Source organism: Zootoca vivipara, chromosome 6 (genome assembly GCF_963506605.1).
Source record: "Zootoca vivipara chromosome 6, rZooViv1.1, whole genome shotgun sequence".
NCBI classification, from domain to species: Eukaryota; Metazoa; Chordata; class Lepidosauria; order Squamata; family Lacertidae; genus Zootoca; species Zootoca vivipara.
In genome coordinates this window covers 47,357,085-47,370,347 of record NC_083281.1, presented here as the reverse complement: position 1 = coordinate 47,370,347, position 13,263 = coordinate 47,357,085, and the positions used below count along the sequence as shown (strand labels likewise).

At 47.8% G+C, this 13,263-nt stretch overlaps 1 protein-coding gene across 1 annotated transcript; it reads left to right on the top strand.

The window, feature by feature from the left end:
- Positions 1–295: 295 nt before the first annotated feature.
- On the top strand, positions 296–11,363 carry GOT2 (glutamic-oxaloacetic transaminase 2). Its single transcript, XM_035119982.2, has 10 exons — positions 296–466; positions 3,800–3,956; positions 4,745–4,873; positions 5,999–6,058; positions 6,196–6,357; positions 7,229–7,333; positions 7,719–7,869; positions 8,694–8,859; positions 9,930–10,080; positions 10,711–11,363. The coding sequence occupies exons 1-10, from the start codon at positions 381–383 to the stop codon at positions 10,831–10,833; spliced, it is 1,290 nt and encodes a 429-aa protein (XP_034975873.2). The 5' UTR covers positions 296–380; the 3' UTR covers positions 10,834–11,363.
- The last annotated feature ends 1,900 nt before the right edge of the window (positions 11,364–13,263 follow it).

Here is a 13,263-nt window from a genome sequence, read left to right as displayed (position 1 = left end):
TATTGTGTGAACATCATGTGCCAGTTGGCATAAGTCTGTACGATCTGTTTCCCACTCCTGTCTCATGAAACCCACCAACTACATCTGTAAAACAATATAAAATATTTTGTTGTTGTTGGCGAGCCGGCTGCCCTTCCCTGCGGCTACTCTTTCAGCGTCAAGGCGGGGCCAAGCAAAGCGGCCTTCCCTTTCCCTGAGTCTCGAGGCCGAGGTTCGGCCCGCCCCACAGCCAGCCAGCGCCGCCCCTCCTTCCCTCCCTCGCTCGGTGCGGCCTGTGGGAAGCGCGGCTGCGACTCCGCCTCCTTCCGGCTTCTTCCAGGCCAAGGCAGCAGCTGCAGCCGCCACCGCCGCAGGTTCCACTCCATTCCGCCCGCTCCGCCATGGCGCTCCTTCACTCCGCCGCCACCGGCAGCCGCCTCCTGCTTCTCCCGCCGCCCTGCTTGGCCTCCCTCGCCGCCCGAGCCAGGTAACGCGCGCCGGGGGCGGGAAGGCCTCGACTGGTTACATCGATGCACCTCTCCGACCCGACACGTGTCGCGCCAGCGCCCTCAAAGCGCCTTCGAAGGCAGCTCGAGCCTCCGTCGCGTGCGGACGCTCTCGACTCGTGTGAGGACGGGAACGTGTGTGAATGGGGCCAGGCCGTGCCTGGGGGCCGGAAACGCCGGCGTGTTGGACGAGAGAGGGAGTTGGTGGGTCAGGGCACCGGCCCGGCCAGTGTTTAATGCACGAAAAGGCGATTCGGTGGAGAGAGTATCCCTCCACCTTTTTGTCCTTTGGCAGGACCCGTCGCTCGCGTTCAGTGCACGCGGCCGGCTAGGGAGATGGTCCGCGACCTTGATTGGCTGCGATGAAGGGCGGGGACACAGAGCCTTCCTCGGATTGGCTGGAAGATGGTGGCGTTGGCCTTGGACTTGAGTGCCCTTGGAGAGGGTTTGGAGGGCGGTGGGAAGCGACAGAGACTGCAAAAAAAAAAAAACACCCGCCACTCTCTCCAGGCCTGTGTATGTAATACGAGCTACAGTTCTGCCCACATTTACCTGGGAGTAAGCCCCGTTGGGGGGGGGGCTTACTCCCAGGTAAATGTGGGCAAGCCCCCCCCCTTTGTTGACTAAACAACAACAAAGCCCCGTTGGATTCACTGGGACGTCCTTGCTTAGGAATGTGCTTTGGTTGCCGTAAATTAATCCCGTGCGTCCAAAGTTCCAAGTTCGTCTGGCCTGGAGAGATTCTGGCAACTGAAACTGCATTAACTCCTCTCTTCCCACCCACCCATTTGAAGTTTTGAATTTACTCTGCACTTTTGATTTCAACACGTGTTTATTATCTTATTCATGGCCATGCAGTTGGAAATCTTTCTCCTCTGATGACCCTTTTATTGGTATAGATGGCATTGTTAGTCATGATACCTGATAGTTCAGGGTGGTAAAAAGAAAAAGGGGGGGTTCTGAGGAGCTCCAGAAGGGTGAATAGGTGTTAAAATGGCAGCCTAAGCAAGCTTAAAGTGATGCGCTCAGGGGCAGAAAAGAAAATCCCAGCTTCACTTTGAGAACTTTCACCCTTGACACTTATACCACCATGATAGCAACATAATCTTTGCCTATCTGTCCTTTAACATCCTTAAGAAGATTTGGCTGTAACTCATAGCCGGTGATACCTTTAATTCCTGAAATTATCTGTTAAGATGCTTGCGACTGAGGTACGTCTTCTTTTCTGTTTAATAGAACAGCAGCAGCAGGGATATATGTGTGTTCAAGCTGTGGCATGGCTGTCTAGTCGGTAATCTCCCCCTTTTAAAAACACACATACCTCTTGCAGCAGGCCTGTTCCCTCCCACAGCAATAGTTTTATGGTTTCACTCAAAGCAAAAACATAAAAACATCCCAGCTGAATCACTTGTGCATTTACACTTACTGCATGTAGAAGGGCTGCAGCCACACCACTGAGGCTATTTCTAGTGGCCTTCACTTGGACATAACATAAGAATAGTCTGCTGGATCAGGCCAGTGGCCCATCTAGTCCAGCAACCTGTTTGTGCAGCGTCCAACCATGGATCTCAAGTAGATTTGTCTTTGCTGTGCCACTTCCCATCAGAAAATCAGAACAAATGACAGTCCACTAAAAACCTTATTGCCATTTGTTCCAGTTTAGTGCTAGATCCCGGGAAAGCGGTGGGACAAACAGAAGTATGGGTGAGCCCTTAGTAACTGCAGGAAGATCAAGAATATTTGCATGCCAAGAAAGCAGTAACAGTGAGTGCTTGTGCTGTTTTGTTCTCATGGGTCTACATGGCAGTCTTCTTAACACTGTGCTATGACATAGAATCATAGTTGGAAGGGACCACAAGGGTCATCTAGTTCAGCCCCCTGCAGTGCAGGTATCTTGCCCAACATGGGGCTCCACCGGGGGCAATGAAGAAGATGAATGGGAGGGGGCTGTGGGGAGTGAAAAGGGGGTCAGGTAGTAAGCAAGAGATGCCTGAATGGGGGCTGCTTGGGTGTCCCCCCCCACAGAAAAGGGTCAGGAGTTGTGAAGGAGAGAGTCAAGGGGTGCCAAATGTGGGCCGTGGGCTACAGCCTCAGAAGCATGGCAGTTGTAAAGGAGTATTAGTGAACAGGAGGCTTCTTCAGCGCTAAAGGACACCTACTTAACAACAATGTGAAAATAAGGCACATAGGTAAATATGAAAACTGAAGCCCTCTACACTTTTAAAAAATGTGTATCCCTCATGAATTATTAAAATCATTTACATAATACCTTTACAAAGTTATCAAGTTGGCATACAACATGATAAGATAATCCATTAAAACATATTAAACACCATTATAAAAAATTATAGCTGCTTTTCCCCCCTCACAACCAGCTGCCCATAATTTTGGGCTGAGGGGGGGGGGGCAGCAGTTTGAATGTACTACGAGATACATCTCTCTGAGCAAGAGCTTCAGGTGAAGAGCAGATACCAGGAGCAGCACAGCTGACAAAAAGAGTCAGCCTAATCCTAAATAGCAGTGACCCGGACAAGGAACATCTGGACCAAGGCTCTGAGCGTGCCAGTTGGCAAGAGGTCAGGAGCTCCTATTCAGAGCGAATCCCAGCAGAGCAGCCTCACATAAATGCCTTAACATGCCTCCATTTTGTGTGAGGCGTCTCCATTTTTCACAATGAAATTCAGATATAGAGGAACGTGTCACAACACATCCTCCTGCATCAGCCAGTCCTGAACAAGGGCATCTTAGCAACACCCTTCTTCAATCACTAGCAGAAAAAAAAAATCCTTCCAGTAGCATCTTAGAGACCAACGAAGTTTGTCATAGGTATGAGCTTTTGTGTGCATGCACACTTCTTCAGATACTCGAAAGCTCATACCTATGACAAACTTAGTTGGTCACTAAGGTGCTACTGGAAGGAATTTTTTTTATTTTTTGTTTCGACTACGTCAGACCAACACGGCTACCTACCTGTAACTAGAAATTTTTTTTATTTTATTGTAAACTGCCTTGAAATATTTGATAAATGTATTACAGAAATAGGTTAAGCACACTCATACAATGTAAATGAGGCACAAGACCTGAAGTGTGTGAATTTACTTGGGTCTCATCCAAAACAGCTTATATGTATAGTCATTTTTACATGGTAAAAAAGAACAAGAAATCAGTTTCATGGAAGACATTTGAAACACAGTATGGCTGCAAATGTCTTCTAGCCTGCAGCTAAATGAACAGACGTTGACTGACCATGCCTCATTTCCTTGTAAGGGAATGGAGCTCTAAACAGAAACAAACACTTTGCATTGATGTTGCAGCTCCTGGTGGGCTCATGTGGAGATGGGACCCCCTGATCCTATTTTGGGAGTGACGGAAGCCTTCAAGCGAGACACCAGCAGTAAGAAGATGAACCTGGGAGTCGGAGCTTACCGAGATGACAATGGCAAGCCATACGTCTTGAACTGTGTCCGCAAAGTAAGCAAAAGCGCCAGCTCCCACACATTAAGAGCATGTGAGGGATTGCGTAGATGTGGCTGTGTGTGGCAGCTGGACGTGCCTATGGGCAGTCATGGGAGCCAGGTTCTAGCAGCTAGGGTTGTGTGAGCAGCTTAGCTGCTTCCTACTCCTTTCATACGTCTGAACAAAACAAAGAGCCAGATCTCTTCTCCACCCAGTAGCTGCCTGAGATGCGTTTGGAACCATCCCAGTGTGGCCAAGTGTCTTTGTGGTGGTGGGGAGACACAAAACGATGGCTTTGTGAAGTAGTTGGAGGGTGGCAATAGGCGAACTGAACTATTTAGGTAGGAATTGAGTCTTGCGTTGTGCAGGCCGAGAGGCCATATAGCTGCCACAAGCATAAAAGGGAAGGGTTGAGACTGAAGCAGGGGTTGGAGAGAATTTGCAGCTGCTTGGCCTTTTCTGCATTGGGAATCTTAAGGAGCAAGCAAACAGTGGCAGCTGGGAGGAGGGGTGTGGGGGCACCATCTGCAAAGATATTGAAGGAGCAACAAAGGCGGTTCTGAGTAGATGAATGAGGAATGGGTTGGAGGCTCTTGATGCTAGATGTTGAGTAGCTTTGCTAAAGCTCCTGGGTTAAGTCACTTGTCAGTTCTTTCTGTGAAACAAGGATAATCCTGCAAAGGGATGTGCGCTCGCGTCCCTTTAGTTATTTGGGTGTGTAATCTAGGAGTGATAAATGGAAGTTGCCTCTCCTCTTAACCTATGAAGGAAACAAATAAGAAAACGCAATCTGTTCTCTCTAGGCAGAAGCTGAGATAGCTGCAAAGAAGTTGGACAAGGAATACTTGCCAATTGCTGGCCTGGCAGAGTTCAACAAGGCGTCAGCTGAGCTGGCTTTGGGAGAGACACACGAGGTTATTCAGAGTGGCCGGGTAAGGAGCCAAGGTTATCAAGTGCATTCATTAATACTGTATTCAAGTAATGGATTCCTGCACTGGGGGCCTTGACACTTTTCACCTATAGGCAACCTTTTGCAGATTGACATATGTTGAGTACCCACTGAATGCTGCGCAGGATTTGAAGTGTTCCAAGAGGGGCAGTTCGTTAACGTACTGGCTGGGCCTCACCATCACCCTTGCAAATGTAGTGTTCTCATGGATCATAGCCCAATTCCATCTTGTTTCACTTCTGACCTTTCTCGTTGAGGAATGCCCGATAACGTTCTGAGGAACTGCAGGGTTCCTCACAATACAGTTTGAAAAGTCACTGCCAAAGAAACTTGTACACATGAGAACATATGATCCCTGTGATTAGGTCAATGGGGGCAGTGGAGTTCGTTTTAGAGTTACTGTAAGGATCCAGAAATGCAAGCAACACCACATTTTATTCTAGGGCCTATGATGGATCCTAGTCCAGAATTTGACTCCTTACTTTAAAGCAAGATTCTAATCTCTTGGTGGTGAACCTGTTGGATGTGTTTTGTGTCTTCTGAAACCAAAAAGAGAGCCAGTCTGTGCCAAAAAATTCCTTGCCTAGGATCCATATTTCTCTGTGTTGTTTTGGCCCCAACTTATCTTTTTCTTTGGACATGCCAAAGGAGTCCAAATTCTTCAAGAATTAAAATAAATAAATAATAAAAACTGGGTCAGTTTTATATGCTTAGTTATGAACAGAGTTTGAACTTCCTTGCTGCTGGGAAAAACCAGCTAAGAGGAAGGCTCTTTTATCACTCAGATGAGCTACTGGAATGAATGTTTTCTCATTGTTCAAGTGTTGGCATGCGCTTCAATCTTAACAGATAGTGTTGCCTTTGCAAGCATTGAGAAACGCTTTATTCCTCCTTGTTACTCTTTCTCTTTCAGTTCTTGCGCAGGTAGGATTGTTGACTAATATTGCACACAGCTGTCTTTTCCTCTTGCCCTTACAGTCATGTTTCAAGAGCCTCATCTGTAAAATAGGCAGATTATGAGGCACACTCAGTGCCAGCAACCATTGGAGTGCTTACCTGTTGTATTTTGTCTGGCGATGTCTCACGTGCCTGTTCATTGTTCTTTCAGTATGTCACTGTGCAGACAATTTCTGGAACAGGATCTTTAAGAGTTGGTGCCAACTTCTTGGTAAGTGCTTCTGTAATCTAACAACATAAAAATGAAGAGATGGCGGGATACAGTTTCCCCACATCTCTTGAAAGAGCTGTGGTCTCTGGCTTTGAAACTATGGTTCAAACACACCCCGTCTCCTCTTCTTCATACAGCAACGGTTCTTCAAGTCCAGTTGTGACGTGTACCTCCCCAAACCATCCTGGGGGAATCACACTCCCATCTTCAGGGATGCTGGGATGCAACTGCAAAGCTATCGGTACTATGAGCCCAAAACCTGTGGCTTTGACTTCACTGGAGCTTTGGATGACATCTCTGTAAGTTGACAACTGAGGGTGAGCTAATGGGGACGTGTAGGTCATGGAGAGTTTGGGCATGGCTTGTTTGAATGGTGAGCAAGGAAAGATACAGCCAGGAGGGTTTTGATACTAGGCCCAGTATGATCCCAAACTTTGACAGTTGCTGACAACACTTCATAGTAAAATGTTTTGCAGTGACAGGTCTTGGGAATGTAAACTTAATAGAATAACAGCGTTGGTTGCAAAAGTAAGTCTTGCAGTACCTTTTAAACCCAACACCATCATGGAAGGAGCTGTTATAGGCAACCTGCTTCATCAGAATCATGAAAAGAGTTGGAGAGAGACACTTGCCCACTTTCTGTCTTGTGAAGTGGAACTGGCAATTCTTGTGATCCATTATGGATGAAGGTTCTTCTGGTCACGCTGTATGTGATGGAACACATCTTCTCATACCAGGCAGCCCAAGCTCTGAGATTGGGCTAGAGACGGGGCTGCTTGTGGTACCACCAATGGATGTAGCTCGCTGTATAGTGATTGGCTTTCTCTCTAGGGGCATCTCAGCTATGGCGTTCCCTTCCTCGGGAGCCATGGATGGTCATGACTTTAAGGAGTTCAGCCACTTAGTGAAATCTTGCTGCTTTTCTCTGCCTTTTGGAGGCTCTTGTTAGATGGGATTTGAGCCTTGAGTCTGTTTATTATTATTTTGTTGGTGTGTGTGTGTGTGTATGTGTTGTCTGTGTAGTTTTATCATTGATAGTTCATTGTTTTGTGGCACGTGACTTTTAATGATGGCTCCATTCGCTGTGGAAATTGCTTTGAGGTCACTTGGTATATAAATGGACTAAGCAAAGAGTAATGGCTCGTTTTTCTCATACCCTTTTTATTAAAGAAAATCCCGGAAAAGAGTATTGTTCTCTTCCATGCCTGCGCTCACAACCCAACTGGAGTAGACCCTCGGCCAGAGCAGTGGAAGGAGCTGGCAGCAGCAGTGAAGGTGAGGAGGGCCGTGGTAGCAAGAGAGCAGGCGGCTGAGGGATGAACTTCTCTGTGTGGGGAAGGAGCGGGTCTGCTTGCCTGTTTGGAAGGACACACCCTGGGAGGAGACCTCGGCTGGGCAAGAGATGTGTGTAACTCCTGTGAAAATCAAAAAACTGAATGGGCACTGCCACCTCCCAATTTTTGTTTTTTGTTTGAAATGATTTTTTTTACTTTTATAATATTATAAACACAGAAAACAACAACAATTTTTGTTGTTGTTACCTCACTGTTTCTGTATGATGTGATGCTCCTCTGCTGTGTGACCTGTTCCATTTACCATAGCTGCCCTTAGGAAGGAGTGTTGTCATTTTTAAGCTGAGGTGGCCTCTGTTCTTTTCCAGAAAAGGAACCTCTTTGCCTTTTTCGACATGGCCTACCAAGGCTTTGCTAGCGGTGATATAAACAAAGACGCCTGGGCTGTCCGCCACTTCATTGAACAAGGCATTAATGTTGTGCTGTCCCAGTCATATGCAAAGAACATGGGCCTGTATGGTAAGCCCTTAAGTCCGGGGTCTGTTGCCATCTCTGTGGGTGGGAAAAGCTGCTCAAGGGATTAAGCACTTTGCTAGCTGCTTTCACTTTCCAGTATATGGGTGAAAGGTCTATGGAGGACTAGAGGCAAGAGAAAGTCCTGCTGTCCGGTTGAGTTTTGCATTTTGGACTACATTCCTGTTTCAGAGATGGTCCCAGGTTAGAAATGGAAAGGCAGTGGCACTGGGGAAATGCTTGTGAGGCTCTTAATAGAGAAAGCAAGCCAAGAACTCTGTTTATGATTGAAGAGAGGTGGCTGTGATGTGGAGTCACAATTCTGTCATAGGAGAACATGAATTTTTATAATTGTCCAATTTGTATGAAGATGCATTCTTTGTGCAACCACACAGTGTCTTTGGGGATTCCACATGATAGGAGCATCAAGGAGGGCAGAGCTGCTTCTAGCCTTGAATCTACCTTATGAGGGCCTCTCTATTGAGTCACAAGGGGTTAACACCCCCCCCTTTTAAAAAGTAATTCTGGGGATAAAGAAATCCCCAATCCTTGCAGTGCACCTATGGTGCTATAAAATGAGATTGCACTGTTTAGTTTCTTAGTCTGCATTTGACCTAGCTGCCATCCAGAGGGCTGATGCTTTCTTCTTTCAGGCAGAGGAGTCTGGGTTGGAAGGAAGGATGTGAGGCAGATAAAAGAACAGGCAAGGGTTGGACAAGGAAGGGGAGAGGAGGAGAGATCCAGGTGGCATTTGTGTGCCTCTTCCAAATAGCAGCACAGAGCCACAGAGGGAGACACAACTGCACTGCATTCTGGTCTTTGTTTTCCAGGGGAGCGTGTGGGGGCCTTCACGGTGGTTTGCAAAGACTCCGATGAGGCCAAGAGAGTGGAATCGCAGCTGAAGATTCTGATCCGCCCCATGTACTCCAACCCTCCCCTTAATGGGGCTCGGATAGCCTCCACCATCCTGAATAACCCTGGCCTGCGAAAGGAATGGTAAGGCCTCCTTGAAAGGCTGACTATGTGCAGCCAGCAGATGAACAGAAAAGGGGAGGGGGACAGCCAGCCCTGGATGGCTTTTAAGGATAGTAGATTGTGGGGCTGCAACAGCGAACCAGAGGAGTCCTTCAAATTGGAGGGCAACACTTTAAGCAAGCTTAGTCTGCTCAACCTTGTTCTTGGATGATGCCAAATCTGCACCAAAGGCAGAAGGGCTGTGGCTGTTCCTTTCTGTAGCAGGCAAGTGGCTGGGTTAAAGAATCAAAAAACAAAACCAACCTGGGGTTCCTTAAAGCTGTTTGGGAGGCAGGACTGTGCAAACTTCTTATGCTTTTCCATGGACATAAACCCCATCAGGGCACAAGGCATGGTGGAGCCTCCTAGATCAGGGGTTCCCAACAAAATTTTCTCGAGGACCCCTCATCGAGCCACTATTGTGACAAGGACCCCCATTAATTCCTAATCCTAAAATTAAAAAGTGGGAGCATTATCTTCCTCTTCATCTGTAGGCCTTTGTCGTTTTAACGAACCACTTTTTAACCAACGGTCCATTTTTAACTACGCGAACTGTAGCTTCCGCGAAAAACAACGCTTTGTTTACAAACACTACTGTTTTGCAAAGAGGCAGCGCGCGCGAGGGAGGGGAATGGAGAAGACAGGGTACCTGCGCAGTAGCGCACAAATGAAGCCGACGCGTGCAAAGCATCTTGGGGAGGTGAGCGTTAGTAGAATGCGCGCGCTGCCTCTTTGCAAAACAGTAGTGTTTGTAAAGCACCACCTAACGGCATACAGCAGAACTACTGCCTCTATCTAATTCTAGTTTTGCGCTAGACTCTGCTCATGCAGGAAGCGGCCAAAACAAAAAATCTGTTATCATACGAAATATATTTTTTATTCTAATAGCATCTTGCGGACCCCTCTGGCATAGCAAGCGGACCCCTGGGGGTCCGCGGACCACCTGTTGGGAACCACTGTCCTAGATTATTCCTTTGGCTGCTCCCCCACCCCCATCTCCCTCCATCTCTCGCCTTGTATTGACTCCACATTTGCCTCCTTCCCTGGCACAGGCTGGTAGAGGTGAAGGGGATGGCTGACCGAATCATTGGCATGCGCACCCAGCTAGTGGCAAACCTGAAGAAAGAAGGCTCCCCTCATAACTGGCAGCACATCACTGACCAGATCGGCATGTTCTGCTTCACAGGACTGAAACCTGAACAGGTGGGTGAAGGAATGAGCCTGAATAAAACTTGCTAACTATTTTGTATTGGCATTTGATTTGCTTGGTCCCACCCCACCCCACCCCCCATAGCTGGGCTTAAAGTGCCTCAAACTCCGGAACAGCCGTATAGAATTAGTCTTTGAGGCACACCAGGAAAAGGCCAGAACATGAGTAGTGTGGCTGCATTTTAATTCTCTGAAGAATTTAGAATGTCTTCCATTATTTAATTGGTGGCTGAGAGAAGTGGGGCTGGGTTGGAAGTGGGAGCTGAGTAGGAAGCCGGCAGCTGCTACTACTTTGGGAATGGGAGTATGTGGATCCCCCATTGATGAGAAAAGCACTCTGCTGGGCTGGTTTTGCGGAAAGGGATTGTTAAAAAACATGAAGCACAGTGTTAGTTGCATTGAAGTGAGATGTGGCAGCAGCCGGCTTGAGTAGGTATCAAGCAGCCTGGCTGGGCTGTTGTTTGCTGAAGAGCGTTCACTTGAAGTTCTAGGAAGTTGCTTCGCTGCCCTCCAGATTGCAAGTTGGCCCTGGTAGGTGGTACCAAACAGACGCACCTGGCCTTGAGAAGCTGCCTGAGTTGACCACTTCCTGAAATAGCGTCTTTCCTGTGCTTTGCTTTCTAGGTGGAGCGGCTCACCAAGGAGTTCTCTGTCTACATGACCAAGGATGGCCGCATCTCTGTTGCTGGAGTCACTTCTGGCAATGTGGCTTACCTGGCCCATGCCATCCACCAAGTCTCCAAGTAAAGCAAAGACAGAAATGGGTGGACTGACCGGCCTTCCCTTCTGTGCTCTCTGGACACTTTGACTCAGCAGAGGGTGGGTGAGAGGAGGAGACAGCGGCAGCATCAGCAAGCAAAACTGTTCTTTCCACAACACTTCAACGTCATTTGAATGTATCTCTGTAGCGGCAAGGCCTCAGCCCTCCCTACTCACACTGCTTGGCTCTAGGCAGAGCTGTTGATGTGTGTTCTCCTCCCTTCAGAAGTAGCCACTTTACCAAAAATGGATCCTTGAATCCTTCAAGAGTTTGTGGCAGATTTGATGCAAATGCTTTAGTGAATGTCTGCCTGCCGGCATTTTGTGTGTGGTGGCCTCATCATATGAGTGTCAGGGCAGGGGTGGGGCCCTGCAGGCATTGTTGGACCACAACTCCCACCATCCTTGTCCATTGGCTATGCTGGCTGGGGCTGATGGGTGTTGAAGGGCTGCAGCTTCCCTGTTCCTGAGCCAGGGTTCTGCACGACGAGCCTTTCCTTGTCTGCCCTTTTGGACTTGGATCGGGGCGTTCTGCAGGGCCCACCTCTGGCTTCACAAGAGGCTTTCTCCCCAGGGATCCTCCTCTTGCCCAGTTCTTCCAAGAAAAGGCAAGCAGGGGTATTCCCAGGTCAGCATTTCTTTCCATTGGCTCTTGGCTTTCTAGTTCTGCTTTTTCTCCAAAAAAATAAAAATCACTTGAAATCAGCCTGCTTTAAATGGACCCCAGGTCCCTGGCACACTGGGAATTTGTGTAATGAAGCTTGAAAGAGAAATTACTTCCTCTTTTTTTTCTTCCTCGCTAAAAAGCTCATTGTTTCCATGCATAGACAGTTTATAATGCTGACTCATAGGTTTGTTTCACTATCAAATAAAAGGCAGATAATAGAACAATCTTTTAACTCTTCTCTGGCATCTTTGATCAGCATTAAGGGCAACAAATTAAACTCTGCTTCTTTTAATTTTTGGTCATGGGAAGCCCTGCTGGACCCTTGCTCGTTCTCTCCAAAATCCTTTCTCACACAATGCTTTGTAATCCTTTTCAATTCTTTGTAATCCTTAAATGGGACGAAAGCTCTATTATGAATTTGGAATAGCTTTGCCCACCCCAGGAACTGTAACTGCTCTTTAAGTGCAACTTAACTTTGGCCCCTTTTAGTTTCCTCTCTGTTCTTGCAACTCACATGTGCTCAGGATATCCACCACCTGAGCCAGGGGTAGGCAACCTAAGGCCTGGGGGCCGGCTGTGGCCCAACCGCCTTCTCAATCCAGCCCGCAGAAAGTCCGGGAATCAGTGTTTTTACATGAGTAGAATGTGTCCTTTTATTTAAAATACATCTCTAGGTTATTTGTGGGGCCTGCCTGGTGTTTTTACATGAGTAGAATGTGTGCTTTTATTTAAAACTAGCTGGCCCTGCCACGCGTTGCTGTGGCTCATCCATGTGATTCCCCCCACCCCATGCCGATCCACGACGTATCCCGCCCCCACCCACCCCGGCTTGTGATTCCCCCCACCCTATTCCGACCCATGACGTATCATGCCCCCTCTTCCCCCCCACCCCCAGCTCATCCCTGTGACTGGTCCCACCGTTTCCTGACCTATCTCGTCCCCTCCTCCCCCCAGCCCCCACCCAGGCGAGTCAGTACCTCCATTCAGCCTAGTCTGCAAAGGGTTCGGCCTAGTATGTAAATGGGAGCCAATGTGCTGTTGAGAGGGAAGGTTTTATAGGGGCAGTACCAGTGTAGGCGTACTAGAGTGCGCTGGTTTGCAACCTGGTTCTTTTCCTAGAAAGCATTTTCGTCTGAGTGGTGTGTTTTGAAACACGGGGTTTTGCGGTTTTTACCAGGCACAGGTGTGACATCTGTCTTTGAAAACTGTACAGGGTTACTCTCATATTCGCATGCGGCATTGTGTCAAAATTTGAACGCAATCGGTCAAGCGGTTTTGTTGAAACGTGGATACTAACGGACATGGCCAGTTTACATTTATATATATATATAGAGAGAGAGAGAGAAAGAGAGAGAGAGGGAGAGGGAGAGATGCATCTCTGGGTTATTTGTGGGGCATAGGAATTCGTTCATATATATTTTTCAAAACATAGTCTGGCCCCCCACAAGGTCTGAGGGACAGTGGACGGGCCCACAGCTGGAAAAGGTTGCTGGCCCCTGACGAGCCCAGAGATCCACTGCAATTGAATGACAGATCACTAGGCATGTAAGTAGGGCAAGATAAACTCTTCAATGTGTTCAAACAACTTAAGATGGAAAACATTTTTGTCTGAAGCATTTTTCTCATGGAACTGCTTCACTCTTCTCCCTCCCCCTGCAAAGTAGAAAGAAGGGGGCAGGTGAAACCCATGGGAAAACTTACCAGATCTCTCAGATCTTCTTGTCTCTGTGTGTGAGTGACAGAGATCAGTT